Below are 19,078 nucleotides of genomic sequence, written 5' to 3'. Positions count from 1 at the left end.
CTAGTGAGGGAGATAAGTGTTTCCAGTTTCAGAGATTTTTGTAGTTCGTTCCAGTCATTGGCAGCAGAGAACTGGAAGGAGAGAGAATGATGGAAGCTACTGTGTTCTTGGGGACCTTCAATGCTGCAGACATTGTTTGGTACCCTTCCTCATATCTGTGCTTCTACACAATCCTGTCTCGGAGCTCTACGGACAATTCCTTCGACCTCATGGCTTGGTTTTTGCTCTGATATGCACTGTCAACTGTGGGACCTTATATAGACAGGTGTGTGCCTTTCCAAATCATGTCCGATTAGTTCAATTTACCTCAGGTGGACTCCAATCAAGTTGTAGAAACATGAAGAATGATCAATAGAAACAGGATGTCCCTAAGCTCAATTTAGAGTCTCATAGCAAAGGGTCTGAATACTTATTTAAATAAGGTATGTTTTTTTTTTTTTTATATACACATTTGCAAAAAAATTCAAAAAAACTGTTTTCCCTTTGTCATTATGGGGTATTGTGTGTAGATTGATGCGATTTTTTAAAATTAAATCCATTTTTAGAATAAGGCTGTAATGTAACAATGTGGAAAAAGTCAAGGGGTCTGAATACTTTTTGAATGTATTGTACATACTGGGCCTGGCCAATTTAGCCACTGCCACTTCCCAGTCCACCTGTTGCCCTGAAACACAGTCTACTCTAGAGAGCTCAGATCAATCAATAGCAACACAGTTTGGCAGAGATCGGAAGGGTAGAGGTCAGCTATAGCAACATTAGCTTAGCCACTCTGAGACACCATTAAAAGCAGCAATAAAACTATAAAACCTGTGTGACGAAGTACACTGACCTGCCTCGAAAATACTTTAAGAGTTCAACCGCACTAGACTTAAACCGTTACACTACTACACTGTTGGAGCAACAGAAACCCATCATTACTACCTAAAAGAAAAGAGAGAAAAATCTCCTTATTTTGTATTCTGTCAAAGAAGAAATAAAGGTTAAATTAAATAAAAAGCAGGGGGATGATATCATTTCTTATGACAATGCCCTCATAATCCAAGGCAGAATGCGGAAGTGAAGGGGGGTTGGGTTTGTAGACTGGAATCGTCTTTATCTACCCATCTCTATTGCTGATAAGATGAGTGTGAACTTCGCTCTTTGGAAGTGTGAAGTGATGTCAGCGATAGGGCCTTTGTTGTGCAGCTGGGAAACAGCGGAGCTTTAATGTGGTCCGTTTTCAAACAGCCATAAAATAGTTAAAGAATAACCTTCTGTTTGTGGAGGAGCTAGGAGAAGAGAGCTCCCATAGGCCAAACAGAGGGCAAGCCAGACGGAGGCGTAGAGAGCCTCCCCCCGTGTACACAGGAGTAATACCAACACCACCCCACCATTTTAGACTTCAGCAAAACATAGGCAAGAGAGAGAGGGACAAGACAGTGAAAGCAGCCACAAACAAACATTTAAAAAGTTATTTAAAAAGTGGCACAAAATGCCTGCGTAGTATCTATGATCACAATTCAGCCTGGTGCAAACACCTACTAGATGTGCTAAATGTGCTGTAGTCGGCACATCTCTACAGAGCACATTTGAGAGCAGCAGATATGTGGGCTGATGGGATCAGCATATTTCAACAGCACGGCTTGCATTGCAGATTTTCCGGCAGCAATTCCAGGCAACAAACAAGGTCTGCTAGCTAGGCTACAGCCTGTGAGCAAAGTTAAGTCAGAGGGAGAATGTCTCTGTTTTCTGAAGTCTCTGAGGTAGGCACACATCTTGGAGCCATGCAGGTCCTTTCCCAGGGTGCTCTTGGTTCGGTACGGAGCAGGCAGTCCAAACAAACAGGGGGGGGGGCATGGGGCTGCAGCACGGTCCTCACTAGCATGAACTCAGGCCCGAAGACGCCAGCCAAGACGCATGAGGGGGGAAGCACACAGCACACACACATACAGTCTCATGCACACACACGGACTGGAGTTTGATAGAAAATCCTAATGTGTTATATGGTCGCCAGACTCCAAAAGGAAATTAGCTTTACCAATGAATCTGAAAGAACATAAGTCACATTTTGAGGGGGTATTGTTTCAGTTCCCTTTCCACAGGCCGCTGATCGTATGTACTGTACTTCAAAGTGAAGAAAATGACTGATCATTAGAATACGGACTTCCCCTGCCTAATGTTTATTATTCTTGCAAACAGAAACTATCTGCAATAATTACACCATGATCCATGGAGAGAGAATGGGGCCAAACTTTAGAAATAAGGTTATGTAGGCCTGTGTGTGTGGATGTATGTGCAGGTACTGAACCCCTCTGTTTCCTACTAAATCAGTGGACACAGGCCATTGCAGGTTTTTTGAAAGGTAAGAATGCTCTTGGTTGCCAGACAGCCAGTTTTGGGGGTTCTCCACTTCGCAGTACCTCTCCAAGTAACAATTTTTTTTTCTAATGTCTTCTCCAAATGTCCTAACTCTTACCAGATGTACAGAATTCACAGATGATTCATCTATCAAACCCACTTGGTAGACAGCGGCTTAAACAAAAAGAAAAAAAACTTGGCGCCCCAGTGTGTCTTAACAAAAAGGCCATCTATTCTGTTGACTGGATTTGTGTGGAATGACTTCTGGCAGTAGCCGTTCAATTGTCATTACAGTGAACACCGCGATGAGCTCACTTCATAACTTCATGTAAATGTTAACTTTTATCTATAGTTATGAAAGGAATTCTTTACTCGCTTATTGCTGCTAATTATTTTCTGTCTAAAGCTATGTATACATGCATACCGGAGGCAGGTAGCCTAGCAGTTGAGAGCGTTGGGCCAGTAACTGAAAAGTGTCTGGTTCGAATCCCCGAGCCGACTAGGTAAACAAAATCTGTCGATGTGCACTTGAGCAAGACACTTAACCGTAATTACTCCTGTAAATCGCTCTGGATAACAGTGTTTGCTAAAATGTAAACCGTAGTCTAAAAGTTGACATCTAGAATAAATGAATGAGATACTTTCCCAAGCAAGCACTGATTATTTATTGTTTATCTACCATAACTATCAAACATTCACACTAAGGGGGGAATCATTATTTTTGGGGGCAACGATAAAATCAGAGCACTATCGATATAATCTTAAACCCAGGAAATAATGACAATCCTGTTGCTTTATAAAACTCAGCCTAGGGACATTAGTCACAAGGCTCAAGAATCCATGACAATAAACCAATTCAGCAAAACCATTCTCAATACCACAAGATTACAAGACTGCTTAGTAAGAATTGCCATTGAAACCACAAGGGCCTCAGTCCTACGGTCAGTGTACACTGTGGATATGTCTACATTGGGTGAAGGAAATGGAGGAAACCAGTTTGGTTTTTACTTTTATTTCATTAGGGCAGTTTCATCCGCCATCAGTCATTCCTTCATTCATACCACATGGCTGATAATGCATGGTAACCATGGATAGACACACAATGGCAACAATGTTGATTACCAGAAAACAGCTCTCTCCTCAACGTTTTATTGGTGTTTATTTGCATGTTAGTTGTGGTTTGTTTCGGTCAGACCACTGAACTTTTACCCAATGGAACCCGACACGAACCAGACCGTGACAAAACATTGCCACCCCAACACCCCCGCAGTACACCCCCTCAGGCCAGGTGATCTGCACCCAGGACCAGAGGAACCACCAGACCAGAGCCTGTCATGAAACCACCAAAACAAACCCATTTCCTGTGGGCAAAAGCCAAAACCAACCTCTGGGGGGTGTTTACCAATACCACTGGATTACGTGATTGAGTGAGGTGGTGTATAATGCAGTAACAGAACGTTTGTCAAAATCGAAGAGGCAGTGCATGGTTGGTTGTTGGTCGGGCTTGACATTTCTTTCCCATATAGGAAAGCACTCAGGAAAAGATTTCTTGTAAAGGGATCAATCCAGAGACTGGATTAGCTATGTGACACTGTAGAGCACAGCAGGGGAAATGACGGACGAAGCAGAAAATATTTATTTCAGACACTGCTTTCTCTCTATATCCAACCACATCGATCAAAGCCAACGTTAATAATGTTCATGCTTTTATTTACTTGTAAAACCGATTACATGGATGGCACTGCAGGCAAAGACACTCTTTACACACATTACGGTGACCACAAACAAGATAAACCACCACTGAGAGAGATTATCTGACTGAGTGAGAGATAGCCTGCACTGGATATCATTAGGCCATTCTTCAAATCAGAAGACTACGAAAGTACTAACGTAGGGACCCATCTAGGTGATTCGTTAACAGCCTTATGAGCATGAAAAATCACCAATGTTTAATAAAAAGGCAACAGCAAAAATACAGAATACCTTTGAAAATCTCAATTTGTTTAGAATCACTCTATTATAGCTATCTATATATCCAGTTGAAGTCAGAAGTTTACATACACCTCAGTCAAATACATTTAAACTCAGTTTTTCTCCATTCCTGACATGTAATCCTAGTAAAAATTCCCTGTCTTAGGTCAGTTAGGATCACAACTTTATTTTAAGAATGTGAAATGTCAGAATAATAGTAGAGAGAATGATTTATTTGAGCTTTTATTTCTTTCATCACATTCCCAGTGGGTCAGAAGTTTACATACACTCAATTAGTATTCGGTAGCATTGCCTTTAAATTGTTTAACTTTGTCAAACGTTTCAGGTAGCCTTCCACAAGATTCCCACAATAAGTTGGGTAAATTGTGGCCCATTCCTCCTGACAAAGCTGGTGTAACTGAGTCAGGTTTGTAGGCCTCCTTTTTCGCACACGCTTTTTAAGTTCTGCCCACAAATTTTCTATAGGATTGAGGTCAGGGCTTTGTGATGGCCACTCCAATACCTCGACTTTGTTGTCCTTAATCCATTTTGCCACACCTTTGAAAGTATGCTTGGGGTCATAGTACATTTGGAAGACCCATTTGCGACCAAGCTTTAACTTCCTGACTGATGTCTTGAGATGTTGCTTCAATATATCCACATAATTGTCCTTCCTCATGATGCCATCTATTTTGTGAAGTGCACCAGTCCCTCCTGCAGCAAAGAACCCCCACAACATGATGCTGCCACCCTCGTGCTTCACGGTTGGGATAGTGTTCTTCAGCTTGGATATAGATACTTTTGTACCTGTTTCCTCCTGCATCTTCACAAGGTCCTTTGCTGTTGTTCTGGGATTGATTTGCACTTTTCGCACCAAAGTACGTTCATCTCCAGGAGACAGAACGTGTGGTCCCATGGTGTTTATACTTGCGTACTATTGTTTGTACAGATGAATGTGGTACCTTCAGGCATTTGGAAATTGCTCCTAAGGATGAACCAGGTCTACAATTATTTTTCTGAGGAGGTCTTAGCTGATTTCTTTTGTTTCCCATGATGTCAAGCAATGAGGCACTGAGTTTGAAGGTGGGCCTTGAAATCCATCCACAGGTACACCTCCAATTGACTCAAATGATGTCAATTAGCTTATCTGAAGCATCTAAAGCCAAGACATAATTTTCAGAAATTTTCAAAGCTGTTTAAAAGGCAGTCAACTTAGTGTATGTAAACTTCTGGCCCACTAGAATTGTGATACAGTGAATTATAAGTGAAATAATCTGTCTGTAAACATTTGTTCGACAAATTACTTGTGTCATGCACAAAGTAGATGTCCTAACCGACTTGCCAAAACTATAGTTTATTAATAATAATTTTGTGGAGTGTTTGGAAAACGAGTTTTAATGACTCCAACCTAAGTGTATATAAACTTCAGACTTCAACGGAGCCAAGGTAAGTTGCTAGCTAGCATTAAACTTATCTTATAAAAAACAAACAATCAATACTCACTAGTTAACCTAGTAATATTATCAACCATGTGTAGTTAACTAGCTTGTCCTGCATTGCATATAATCCCTGCGGTGCCTGTTCATTTATCATTGAATCACAGCCTACTTCAACTTCGGCAAATGGGTGATGATTTAACAAAAGTGCATTTGCGAAAAATGCACAATCGTTGTACAAATGTACCTAACCATAACAATGCACAGAAGTATATATTTTTAAAGCTGCATATTTAGTTATAAAAATTCATGTTAGCAGGCAATATTAACTAGGGAAATTGTGTCACTGCTCTTGCGTTCAGTGCAAGCAGAGTCAGGGTATATGCAACAGTTTGCCAGAATTTTACATAATTATGACATAACATTGAAGGTTGTGCAATGTAACAGTAATATTTAAACTTTGGGTTGCCACCCATTCTATAAAATACAGAATGGTTCCATATTTCACTGAAAGAATAAACGTTTTGTTTTCAAAATGATAGTTTCCGGATTTTACCATATTAATGACCAAAGGCTCGTATTTCTGTGTTTATTATAATTAAGTCTATGATTTGATATTTGATAGAGCAGTCTGAGCGGTGGTAGGCAGCAGCAGGCTCGTAAGCATTCATTCAAACAGCACTTTCCTGCGTTTGCCAGCAGCTCTTAGCAATGCTTGATGCGCATCGGCTGGTGATGTAAAGCTCGACGCCATTGGACTCTAGAGCAGGGGAAACCCCCAAGCTTCACCATCTTGCAGTCCGACGGACGAATCTGGGTTTGGAGGATGCCAGGAGAACGCTACCTGCCCCATATTGCCATTTAACATATCTAAATATCCTGGATGGTCACATACTCCAATTTTCCCCATCTAATTCTCTCAATCCCTCAATCTCCTCAAAATATCTCAACTCATCATGAGGGGCCGCAATGGCTTCCCGGTCTGCGTACCCACATCCATACCCACACATGCAGTCAGAGCCTGCACTAGCCTTTTTGGGGCCCAAAGTGAAAATTTGTTGGCCCCCAACCTTGGGAGCAAAATATTTTAGCGGCCACCCTCTTGACAGCGGAAAGGAAAAAAATACATTTTAGAGTTAGTTTCCTGCAATTCTACACATTTTGCACACATTTTCTTTGAGGCGTAGAGAGAATGTTGACCTTTTAAAATAAGTTTTCTGCAATTTTGCCTTGAGGTGGAGAGAAATGTTTGCAGTTTTAATATATCTGAGTGAAGGTGAATAACAAAATCAATGCCCCCCCCCCTGGTCGGTAATTCAACCATGATTACTACAAGTTTAGATACATGGCTTGACTAATTTACCAATCTAACAAAATTGTTAGCTGGCATGGGCTAATTGACTGACTGTCAGTGACTGACAAAATGAGTCACTGACAGTCATAAAAAAATAGCTGATGCACAACCAAATTTCTAAATTGTACCTTGTGTATTCTACTTTTCGAACTCTGAGGTAAGTGGGGCCTGCGTTATTTTTTTTTCATTTTTGTAAATCGATCCGCAAGCCTACAAAAGGGGGGCCGCCAATTGTCCATCCCTGCTCTAGCTGAATATGCCAACACCCGCTTGTTTCCTACTATCCCCATCAAGGTTGAATGTCACAGGGGAGCTGTAAAAACAGGGCAGAACATGGAAACTATTTTGACAACTGGAATGCATTAAGGCTTGATTTTTCACACAGGCCGTGTCCAGAGTTTCCTCAGAAAACTCCCTCTTACTGACGGATATACTGCAGACAAGCACCCAGTCTCTGCCCTGTCTCCCCCTTACAAAACCAAGCTACTGTAGGAGTTGTCAGCACTATACTCACAATATATAGGCACATATAATGACCACAGCAACACGAGGTCACCATTTTTTCCATTAGCAGTACATGAAGAGAATGTGAGAAAAACAATTATCTTAGTTCTTTTATACATTTCAAGATATTTTAAATTATAGCCAATAGATTTCTTACTGATACTGCTATCTGGGGTCTCAGCAATTTTGAAAACTCAAGCCACCATGACAAGCAGACACTTGTCCATCGTGTCCTAACCAACACTGAGGGGATTTTAGCGTTCTTCTACAGAAGAGCCAGTTCAGAGCTACAGCAGCTCACGGTGAGAGTGGACCAAGCCTGTTTTTATAGACATCCAACAGTAATGTCCGCGCAGCCTCCACATTGCCTGATGACCGACCGCTGCTGCTTCCACACAAGCAGAGGCTAAACACAACAGGGACACTTTATTCCCCCCATTAATTCACTTGGCGCAGGGTCCCGGAGGTTCAGAGAGACAAACACATTTGGTGTGAAACCCAGCATCGCCTGACTGGACAGGACACTCACACAGAGCTGCAGAACAAGGATCTCAAGTAATCTTAGTAAGCTTTTATTTTAAAAATCATGTCCTAATAATACATATATATAGTCCACTGTCTCAATTGAACAAACCAAAAAATGTAGGCCTAACTTTTTTTAAACAATCATTATGTCTTATGGCTCACGCCATTGCAAAAGGATTAAGATTGAAGATTAAAGTATTTGTTGATCAAATGTTAACATTTAATCCTCTTCATCCTTATGTGATTCATTCAATGAGTCTCTGCGTACCCTCCTGCAGACCAAACCATGGGGCATATATTCCTTTGATCCTAAAATACACAGGTAGCTCCAGCCAACAAGCGATCGCCACCCCTCTCCCGACACCATGTGTGCAGTAAACAGGCACCAGATATCACACAACAATGTTTGCATTTAGACATTTCAGATGAGAAACTTGTCCCCGCTGCCCAGCTGTGTGTTGTTTTTTGTGTTGCTGTTTAAGCACTGAATACCATTACCTACATATGAGTGTTACGTTTTTCCATAAACAGCACTTTCACATGGCAAAGGGGTGTTTAAGGGCAATAAGGCACCCTGGACACAGGCATCATTATTAAAGTTAAGGACTTTAAAAAAAAAAGTGGCATTCGTCACTTCCCAGGGGAAGTCAAACACAGGAACCTGAGAAGTCCAAAGGCCTTCGCTCTTTGACCCCCCAGCAGAAAAAAAGCCTGTTGTACAAAAAGTCCCCCCTTCCCCTTGCTCTAAAATGGACCATTTGGTGATTTCGGTAAAACATTCCTGTTAATTAAACAGTTGAATTGTCCTTGAGGATTCACATTTGTCCAGGTCTCTCTTGAAAAATAGATGTTCATCTCAAGAGTCTAACCTGGTTAAATAAAGGTTAAATAAAACAATTGCCATTGAAACTATGGTCACACTGCTGGTTGAGCCAAAATGATGATTGAGAAAAAGAAAGCTGTCTTGTCTATAAAAAAAACATGGTCATTCAATGGGATGAGGATTGAAATGTTCTCAGTAAAAAAAATAAAAAATAAACTGGCTCACTTCCTAAACGAACGTGCAGACAGTGTCCCCATTGTGGCTAACATTCTCTTGATAATCCATGCCTAATTTACAAGAAATCCAATTTGTGGGCCACGGCCACAGAACCAAATAGAAGATTAAGGGCTAATATGTGTCATAGATCTAATTGAATGAAGTGATCTTTAGACACAATGAAGAGTTTAAATCCAATGAGATTTAGTCAGTCAATTTCTCTGAAAAATGTTTTGCCCATATAACTAAGGAGATAGTTTTAATTGACTGTTTTGGTAGTTGAAAAAGTTCCCGTCTGAATTTGTATCTACTCTTTAATCATATATGTTTAATTGGCATCATGTAGGCCTTGTTATAGTTTAGGTTATAAAGTTGATTTAGGCTATTTCCTCTCAAATGAATATATTTCTGGTCACCTTTGAAGTTGTGTACACAGGTTGGGAGTAACAGTAAGTCTATTATTGAAAGAGTTTTAACAAATTAAAGCAACTTGTTAAGCAGTTTCAGATTCCTTGCAAATGACAAAAATCTATAGAGACATTTAGTAGGCTGTAACCCTATACCATAGTGTGATAATGGTCAAACAGTAATTATTGTTTGGACATTATCCATAGTTGTCCCTCAGGATGGACTGGACGTCTGGCATTTTGGCCAATTGCCAGATGGACAAGTCCATTTTTAGCCCAGTTGTCTACCGTGGGCTTTTTTGCAGCAAAATTATCATTATCCAGCACAAAATGTGGGCCCCAAGAAAAATATTGGGCCGGTGTTGGGGCCTCAAGGAAGAAATTGGGCAGGTGTGGTCCCAGTCCGCCCCTGTAGTCCACGAATAAATAGCCTATTAGGTTCTGGTGTTCTGCAATGCTTTACATGTGAGGCATAGGCTACAAAATAATAAGACAACCATGCAATCAAGAAAATTACAACAACATAAAAGCAAATTGATAAATTCGCTTATGACCTTGCAACAAAGGGTCCGCGAATTGGTGTGGGCTACTACCGAAACATTGTCTCTTATCCTGCTATGGGTTGAATCTCATCCCCATATGGGGTGGTCAATTAATAAGGCGGCTCGAGGCTACTTACAGGGCAACTGTCTGAATGGGCAGGTCCAGCGGTGTATCTGTCAAATCCAAATGACTACAGTCCACAGAATCTCCAGTGCAGGTACAGTTCTGAGCACATGGTAAATCTGAACTCAAGCCGTAATTGATTAACAGTTCCAGCGACAAAACTAAATAAAAACCATAGTGAGAAACCGATCCAATTCGTCCCAGGGACGCCGCCATTTTGTATCAAGTTTAATCGCGCGCTGGCCACTGATCTCTCGTCGTATCCACAAATTGGAAATCTGGTACCGTTTTAGAGATAGTGCGGTCTATTATATCACAAATTGTGTTGTGGTAAAATGAAGAAAAAACTAACACTTGTGGCGTGTACAACTGGTCTACTCTTCCAAATAACCGAGTCGTTTAGACGCAAGTTCCCAGTCCAACTTTTGTCCAATGTGGGCTGAAATCAAAGGTGAATCACTGTTTACGAAGCAAGAAGGCTACAATAAACTTGTCAAGCAGCCAAAATTCAATAACATGAAGTAAATTGAACTTGTCCATAAAAGGTTGAAATAAGGATCCTTTCTTGGCAAAGCGATTCGTTTTGGGGAAACATCAATAGCCTAAAAACAATGCCAGAGAAGAAAAAAAATGGCAAACATCAACAGGGACTCTTAATTTAAGATTACGTTCATGTCAAATATACACGTGACACATTTTCCAAATACTAGCCTATGCGGTTTGCATCGGCAGTGCCACTCAAAACAAACTTTAAAATGTATCTTCTCTTCATCGCACGCTTGGAATGTTGGCTAAAACTTTGACGGCGTTACTCTGCTACGCAAATGAAGCACTCGAGATCGGTGCCGAAAACGAGTTATCGTTGACTTCTCGTTTATGGCGCTACAAAACACCCCAAAAAGTATACACTTTGTGCCGATTGATCCCAATTTCGCCGCACACTCGACGGGTTAGTGTAGTTCCTAGTAAATGCTTATCAGATGCAGTCTATGGTCAGAAAACCTCGGCGTTCGGAGCCTGGTTCAGTCCCAACTTCAGACCCTATCCACCATGAGTTATTATTTTTATTTTTTGTTACTTCATTTTTTTCAGTCTTCGTTCCATAGTCCCACGTTGGATGCACAACAGCACTTGGGAACCTCCCATTTCCCCTTGCAATTGGCTCAAATTTGAAGAAAGGGTAAACTCCTAATCTCACTGGTTGTTGTGGATTCTACAGGCGTCGCAAACTCTGACTGCCAGTCAACCAGTCGTTGACCCCACCCATGTTTCCCACCCTGGGTGTGAAACCGCACCACCTCCCTTCACTCTCACCGCGTTTTAAAGGGACAATGACCAGGTTAAAGCTCTATAATCGGTTAATGATAGCCATCCAGAAAAGATAGCTGGTAGCCTAGCGGTTAAGAGTGTTGGGTCAGTAACCGAAAGGACACAGGTCGGATCCCAGAGCGGACAAGGTGGAAAAATCTGCCTGCCCTTGAGGAAGTTAATTAACCCCCAACAACCACTCCTCCCTCTGATTCAGAGGGGTTGGGTTAAATGTGGAAGACACATCTTGGTTTGAAGCATTTAGTTGTATCCCCTTTCCCAGAGTGAAATTTCTGTAAATATATCATTCGGACGCTATGAATAATGTAGTTTTCAACCCTAAAAAAAGTTAAAGTAAATCTGATGTTTTCGTACCCAAGTAACCTGGGTTGTTGCATTCAGTATGCAAACTTACATAGTAGACTAACCTGTGCCCCGGCACATTGGCTCTGTACTGGTACCCTTTGTATATAGCCTCGCTACTGTTATTTTATTGCTAAGGTCTACTACACCTGTTGTATACGGCGCATGTGACAAATACAATTTGATTTGAGCTTTGTTTGTTATTAACAAGTGGCATAGGGATTGTTCTATAGTAATTACTTGTTATTATACAGATATAAGTCAAATTTGTATCCATTAGATGCAAAGATGTTGCTATTTTCCTAGTTTAAACACAAAAAAAGTATCTTAGTTGAAGTTGAGTTGTGACTGTGCATTCAGAATGATCTTTACGCAAATTAGGGGTTCCCTATAATGGGTGTCATGATAGCACATAATTCTTCCCAAATGGTGAAGTCATGTCCACCCCTTGTCACAAAATGCACATCTGCAATAAATTGGTGGAGCCTTTTGGCCCTGTGAACAGTTTTTTCCCTTCACATTTTTGTGTGGCTATGACAGGTCCTATTGATTGACTCTGTATGAGCTATTGTAATCTCTTCGTGTTAGGATAAGTCCTGCATTTTCATGCAATTAATCACTACACTGGGGACATGGATATTCACACCTGCAGCACCGCAGGCGGTCCTGTGAGTTCCTCCTTCCTTTTGGAATGAATAGTTATAGGTTTCACATTGCTTTGCATTGCATCAGAAGTGTTGGCCTAAGCATAGACAGTAGCCCACAGGTGGGGTGAGACATTAATACATTTGATTTTTAAAAGTTGAAAAGGTTTGTTGGGCAGTGTTAGGCCACACTGTATATGGATAGTCCCTTGTGGACAGTCTATGCTCTATTAAACAGCCTATCAACTGCAACTCAATAAAATGTTAGCGGTTTTATTGTTGTATTTTAGACATTTATTAACACCATGGAACTCAAAATATGACTAATTTAACTGTACAGCATCACATACTTACCGCAGGTGGTCTTTAATTCAGTTGATAATGCAACAATTTTAGAGTTGGGGCTGCAGAGGTATGATCACATTTATGCATGATTAGACACTACAAGTCCCTGATGTTTCCTTGACTGCAACTATGGGCGGTTGAGGGCATACAATCATAGCCATCTGAAATATGTGGCTCTGCATTTTCATGTTCTTTTAAACAGATATTAGGTATTTTGGGGGTCTATTTTGAGAATATTGTAGACATGTTTTCTAATATGATTTATCTAGTGCTGCGGCTTCTTTCAATGATTTGTTGCGCAAATTACTTTTGTGTGACTTGTGGAGTCAGATGCTGCTGTACCAGCTGTGAATGGGCATGGGGATCTGTCAAAAGAAATGTTCAAATTAATCAAGTTGATAACAAGTATAAGGTGAATTCATTCACAGAATTATAATTTACCTTTGTCCAATGAAGGACAACATGTCATCAAAATTAAATATTATTCATATTACAAAGAATGTAACACTCAATAGATAGCCGTGGCCAAAAATATTGGCACCCTTGCACTTTTTTTAATAAGGGAAAGGGAAAGGGGGATACCTAGTCAGTTGTACAACTGAATACATTCAACTGAAATGTGTCTTCTGCATTTAACACAACCCCTCTTAATCATTTTGGTATCTACATACAGTACCAGTCAAAAGTTTGGACTCACCTACTCATTCAAGTCTTTCTTTATTTTTACTATTTTCTACATTGTAGAGTAATGGGAAAGATATCAAAACTATAAAATAACTTAATATGGAATCATGTAGTAACCAAAAAAGTTTAAACAAATCAACATTTATTTTATATTTGAGATTCTTCAAAGTAGCCACCCTTTGCCTAATGACAGCTTTGCTCACTCTTGGCATTATCTCAACCAGCTTCATGAGGTAGTCACCTGGAATGTATTTCAATTAACAGGTGTGCCTTGTTAAAAGTTAATTTGTGGAATTTCTTTCCTTCTTAATGTGTTTGAGCCAATCAGTTGTGTTGTGACAAGGTAGGGGTGGTATACAAAAGATAGCCCTATTTGGTAAAAGACCAACTCCATATTATGGCAAGAACAGCTCAAATAAGCAAAGAGAAACCACAGTCCATCGTTCCTTTAAGACATAAAAGTCAGTCAATACGGAACATTTCAAGAACTTTGAAAGTTTCTTCAAGTGCAGTCGCAAAAACCATCAAGCGCTATGATGAAACTGGCTCTCATGAGGACCGCCACAGGAAAGGAAGACCCAGAGTTACCTCTGCTGCAGAGGATACGTTCATTAGAGTTAACTGCACCTCAGATTGCAGCCCAAATAAATGCTTCACAGAGTTCAAGTAACAGGACATTCTCCGAACACCCGACAATGCCAACATCCCAGTTATTTGCAAGAGGAAGAGACGCAGGTACAGAGGACACAGAGCAGGGTGCCTCGTAAGGATCCGCAGAAGGCGAGTGGGAAAGCTGCCATTATCATCAATATTACTCGCCAACGTGCAATCATTGGACAATAAATTAGACGAGGTGCGATCACGAATATCCTACCAACGGGACATCAAAACCTGTAATATCTTATGTTTCACGGAATCGTGGCTGAATGATGACATGGATATTCAGCTAGCAGGATATACGCTGCACCGGCAAGATAGAACAGCACGCTCCGGTAATACGAGGGGGGGGGGGGGCGGTCTGTGCATATTTGTAAACAACAGCTGGTGCATGAAATCTAAGGAAGTCTCTAGATTTTGCTCGCCTGAAGTAGAGTATCTTGNGTATATATATCAGTAAGGGATCATAGCTTTCACCTGGATTCACCTGGTCAGTCTGTCATGGAAGAGCCGGTGTTCCTAATGTTTTGTACACTCAGTGTATATTCATATAATATGTATTACAACACAATCACTCGCAGAAGGTGACTGGGAAAGCTGCCGCTACCGTCAATATTACTTGCCAACGTGCAATCATTGGACAATAAATTAGACGAGGTACTATCAAGAATATCCTACCAACGGGACATCAAAAACTGTAATATCTTATGTTTCACGGAATCGTGGCTGAATGATGACATGGATATTCAGCTAGCGGGATATACGCTGCACCGGCAAGATAGAACAGAACACTCCGGTAAGACGAGGGGGGGGCGGTCTGTGCATATTTGTAAACAACAGCTGGTGCATGAAATCTAAGGAAGTCTCTAGATTTTGCTCGCCTGAAGTAGAGTATCTTGTGATAAAATGCAGACCACACTATTTGCCTAGAGAGTTTTCAGCTATACTTTTCGTGGCTGTTTATTTACCACCACAGACGGATGCTGGCACTAAGACCGCACTCAGTCAACTGTATAAGGAAATAAGCAAACAGGAAACCGTTCACCCAGAGGCGGCACTTCTAGTGGCCAGAGACTTTAATGCAGGGAAACTTAGATCAGTTCTACCTAATTTCTATCAACATGTTAAATGTGCAACCAGAAGGAAAAAAAACTCTAGACCACCTGTACTCCACACACAGAGACACGTACAAAGCTCTCCCTCGCCCTCCATTTGGTAAATCAGACCACAATTCTATGTTCCTGATTCCTGCTTACAAGCAAAAATTAAAGCAGGAAGCACCAGTGAATCGGTCTATAAAAAAGTGGTCAGATGAAGCAGATGCTAAACTACAGGACTGTTTTGTTATCATAGACTGGAATATGTTCCGGGATTCTTCCGATGGCATTGAGGAGTACACCACATCAGTCACTGGCTTTATCAATAAGTGCATCGAGGACATTGTCCCCACAGTGACTGTACGTACATACTCCAACCAAAAGCCATGGATTACAGGCAACATTCACACTGAGCTAAAGGGTAGAGCTGCCGCTTTCAAGCTGTGGGACTCTAACCCGGAAGCTTAACAAGTGCTCAGCATATGTGGGAACCTCTTCAAGACTGTTGGAAAAGCGTTCCCCATGAAGCTGGTTGAGAGAATGCAAAGAGTGTGCAAAGCTGTCATCAAGGCAAAGGGTGGCTACTTTGAAGAAAATAAAATATATTTTGATTCGTTTAACACTTTTTTGGTTACTACTTGATTCCATATGCGTTATTTCAAAGTTTTTATGTCTTCACTATTATTCTACAATGTAGAAAATAGTAAAAAATTAAGAGAAGCTCTTGAATGAGTAGGTGTGTCCAAACTTTTGACTGGTACTGTATGTATTTCTTTAGTTTGCAGTTGAACAAAACGAAAAAATCTGAATAATTTACTAAATGTTAGCTTATTCCACAAAGAAATGGGGCGGCAGGGTAGCCTAGTGGTTAAAGCGTTGGAATAGTAACTGGAAGGCTGCAAGATCAAATCCCTGAGCTGACAAGGTAAAAATCTGTTGTTTATGTCACTGTGTGTACCGCAATGAGCATGGAGAAAAGAAAGTAAACCAGAGAATTATCTGAGGAGGTCAGACACAAGATTGTAGCAACATGGAAAATGGCTACAAGTCCATCTCCAGAGACCTTGATATTCCTGTTTCCACCATACGTAATGTTATCTAGAAGTTTAAGGCCCATGCCACTGTAGCCAACCTCCCTGGACGTGTCCGCGGGAGAAAACTTGATGGAAGATTTCAGTGAAGGATTGTTTGAATGGTGGAGAAAGCACCTCATTCAACTGCCACACAGATTCAAGCAGACCTTCAGACACAAGGTACGACAGTTTCAACTCACACCATCTGTAGCCAACTCAATGAAAGACCCCGGAGGAACCCACTGCTGAGAGAGAGATAAGAAAGCTTGACTGTAATTTGCGAAAAACACAACTGAACATGCCAAAATCCTTCTGGGAGAATGTCCTGTGGACACATGAGACCAAATTGGAGATTTTTGGTAAAGTACACCATCTCTATGTTTACAGAAAACAACAAAATGAAGCCTACAAAGAAAAGAACACCTTCCCTACAGTCTAACATTGAGAAGGTTCAGTGATGTTTTGGGGTCACTTCGCGGCCTTTGGCACTGGGTGCCTTAAATGTGTGCATGTTATCATGAAATCAGGAAAATACCAAGGCATTTTGGAGCGTGGTGTTGGACCCAGTGTCCAGAAAGCTGGGTCTCCGTCGAAGTTGATGGGTCTTTCAGCAGGACAATGACCCCAAACACCCAGGAATGGTTTAAGACAAAACGCTGGACTGTTCTGGAGTGGCCTGCAATGAGTCCAGATCTAATTCCCATTGAAAACTTGTGGAGAGATCTGAAAGCAGCAGTTAGTAGAAGGCACCTTTTAAAATCTGGGAGAACTGGGGGAGTGGGCCAAACTGCCAGTACAGAGGTGCAGGATTGGCATTGATGGCTATAGGAAGCGCTTGATTGCAATTATTTTGACCAAAGGCTGTGCAACCAAATATTAAGTCTAGGGTGTCAATAATTTTGTCAATGCCAATTGTTCATTTTCTGATTTAAATTGATCTATTAAGTTCTGAATCAAAAATAAAGATTCTGTAACATTAACAGTGACAGAAAAAAAATTAATGGGAAAATTGTGAGTTACTTGAAAAAAGTGTAAGGGTGCCAATATTTTTGCCCACGACCTTAAAACTTCTTATGGCTGCAATCCCGGTAACGGGATGATATGACAACAGCCAGTGAAAGTGCAGGGCGCCAAATTCAAAACAACAGAAATCTCATAATTAAAATTCCTCAGACATACATGTGTCTTATACAACTTTAAAGGTAAACTTGTTAATCCCACCAAAGTGTCCGATTTCAAATATGCTTTTCAGCGAAAGCACTACAAACGATTATGTTAGGTCACACCAAACCACAATAAGCACAGCCATTTTTCCAGCGAAAGATAGTAGTCACAAAAAGCAGAAATAGAGATAAAATGAATCACTAACCTTTGATGATCTTCATCAGATGACACTCATAGGACATCATGTTCCACAATACATTTATGTTTTGTTCGATAATGTGCATATTTATATCCACAAATCTCGGTTTACATTGGTGCCATGTTCAGAAATGCCTCCAAAATATCCAGAGAAATTGCAGAGAGCCACGTCAAATAACAGAAATACTCATCATAAACTTTGATGAAAGATACATGTTTTACATAGAATTAAAGATACACTTGTTCTTAATGCAACCGCTGTGTCAGATTTAAAAAAAAACTTACGTAAAAAGCACACCATGCAATAATCTGAGACGGCGCTCAAATTTAACAACATTTCTCCGCCATGTTGGAGTCAACAGAAATACGAAATTACATCATAAATATTCCCTTACCTTTGATCATCTTCATCAGAATGCACTCCCAGGAATCCTAGTTCCACAATAAATCGTTGTTTTGTTCGATAATGTCCATTACTTATGTCCAAGTAGCTACTTTTGCTAGCATGTGTAGTACACGTGTCCAAACGCTCGCGCAGATGCAGGCAAACGTCGGACAAAAACTTCAAAAAGTTATATTACAAGTCCAATAAACTGGTCAAACTAAGTAGAGAATCAATCTTCAGGATGTTGTTATCATATATATCCAATAACGTTCCAACCGGAGCATTCCTTCTGTCTGTAGAAGTTATGGAACGCAAGGCGATATCATGAGGAATGCGCGTGACCAGGAACTGGCAATCTGCCAGACCACTGACTCATTCCCCTCTCATCCGGCCCCACAACACAGTGTACACTTCATTCAACGTTCTACCGACTGTTGACATCTAGTGGAAGGCGTATGAAGTGCAAACAGATCCATATATTACAGGGAATTGAATAGGCGATGAGTTTAACATCAACCAGCCTCAGAATTCTCACTTCCTCTTCCTGGATTTTTTCTCAGGTTTTTGCCCGCCATATGAGTTCTGTTATACTCACAGACATAATTCAAACAGTTTTAGAAACTTCAGAGTGTTTTCTATCCAATACTAATAATAATATGCATACATTAGTAACTGGGACTGAGGAGCAGGCCGTTTACTCTGGGCACCTTTCATCCAAGCTACTCAATACTGCTCTGCAGCCATAAGAAGTTAATGTTAAAGAGATTCTCCAGTACTTTTGTATACGTTTTAGACAGTAGTTCTGAAAGTAGCTCTCACGAGCCAAAGGTGGTCCCCGAAAATTGCGTACTACGTCACAAAGACATTAAATTACAGCTCTAAAATCAATCAAGGATAGAGTGTGGTTGTTACACATCCAGC

General features: G+C 40.8%; 1 protein-coding gene across 1 annotated transcript in view; it reads right to left on the bottom strand.

Moving 5' to 3' along the window:
• The window catches only part of LOC111969939 (leucine-rich repeats and immunoglobulin-like domains protein 1), a 50,081-nt gene extending 38,448 nt beyond the window's left edge, over positions 1-11,633 (bottom strand). Inside the window, exon 1 of the mRNA XM_023996340.2 lies at positions 10,253-11,633. Coding sequence (XP_023852108.1) covers positions 10,253-10,455 — 203 coding nt within the window. The 5' untranslated portion in view covers positions 10,456-11,633. The remainder of the gene's footprint in view (positions 1-10,252) is intronic.
• Positions 11,634-19,078: the final 7,445 nt, after the last annotated feature.

This window comes from Salvelinus sp. IW2-2015, linkage group LG11 (genome assembly GCF_002910315.2).
Source record: "Salvelinus sp. IW2-2015 linkage group LG11, ASM291031v2, whole genome shotgun sequence".
NCBI lineage: Eukaryota > Metazoa > Chordata > Actinopteri > Salmoniformes > Salmonidae > Salvelinus > Salvelinus sp. IW2-2015.
This window is presented reverse-complemented; position numbering and strand designations above follow the sequence as displayed.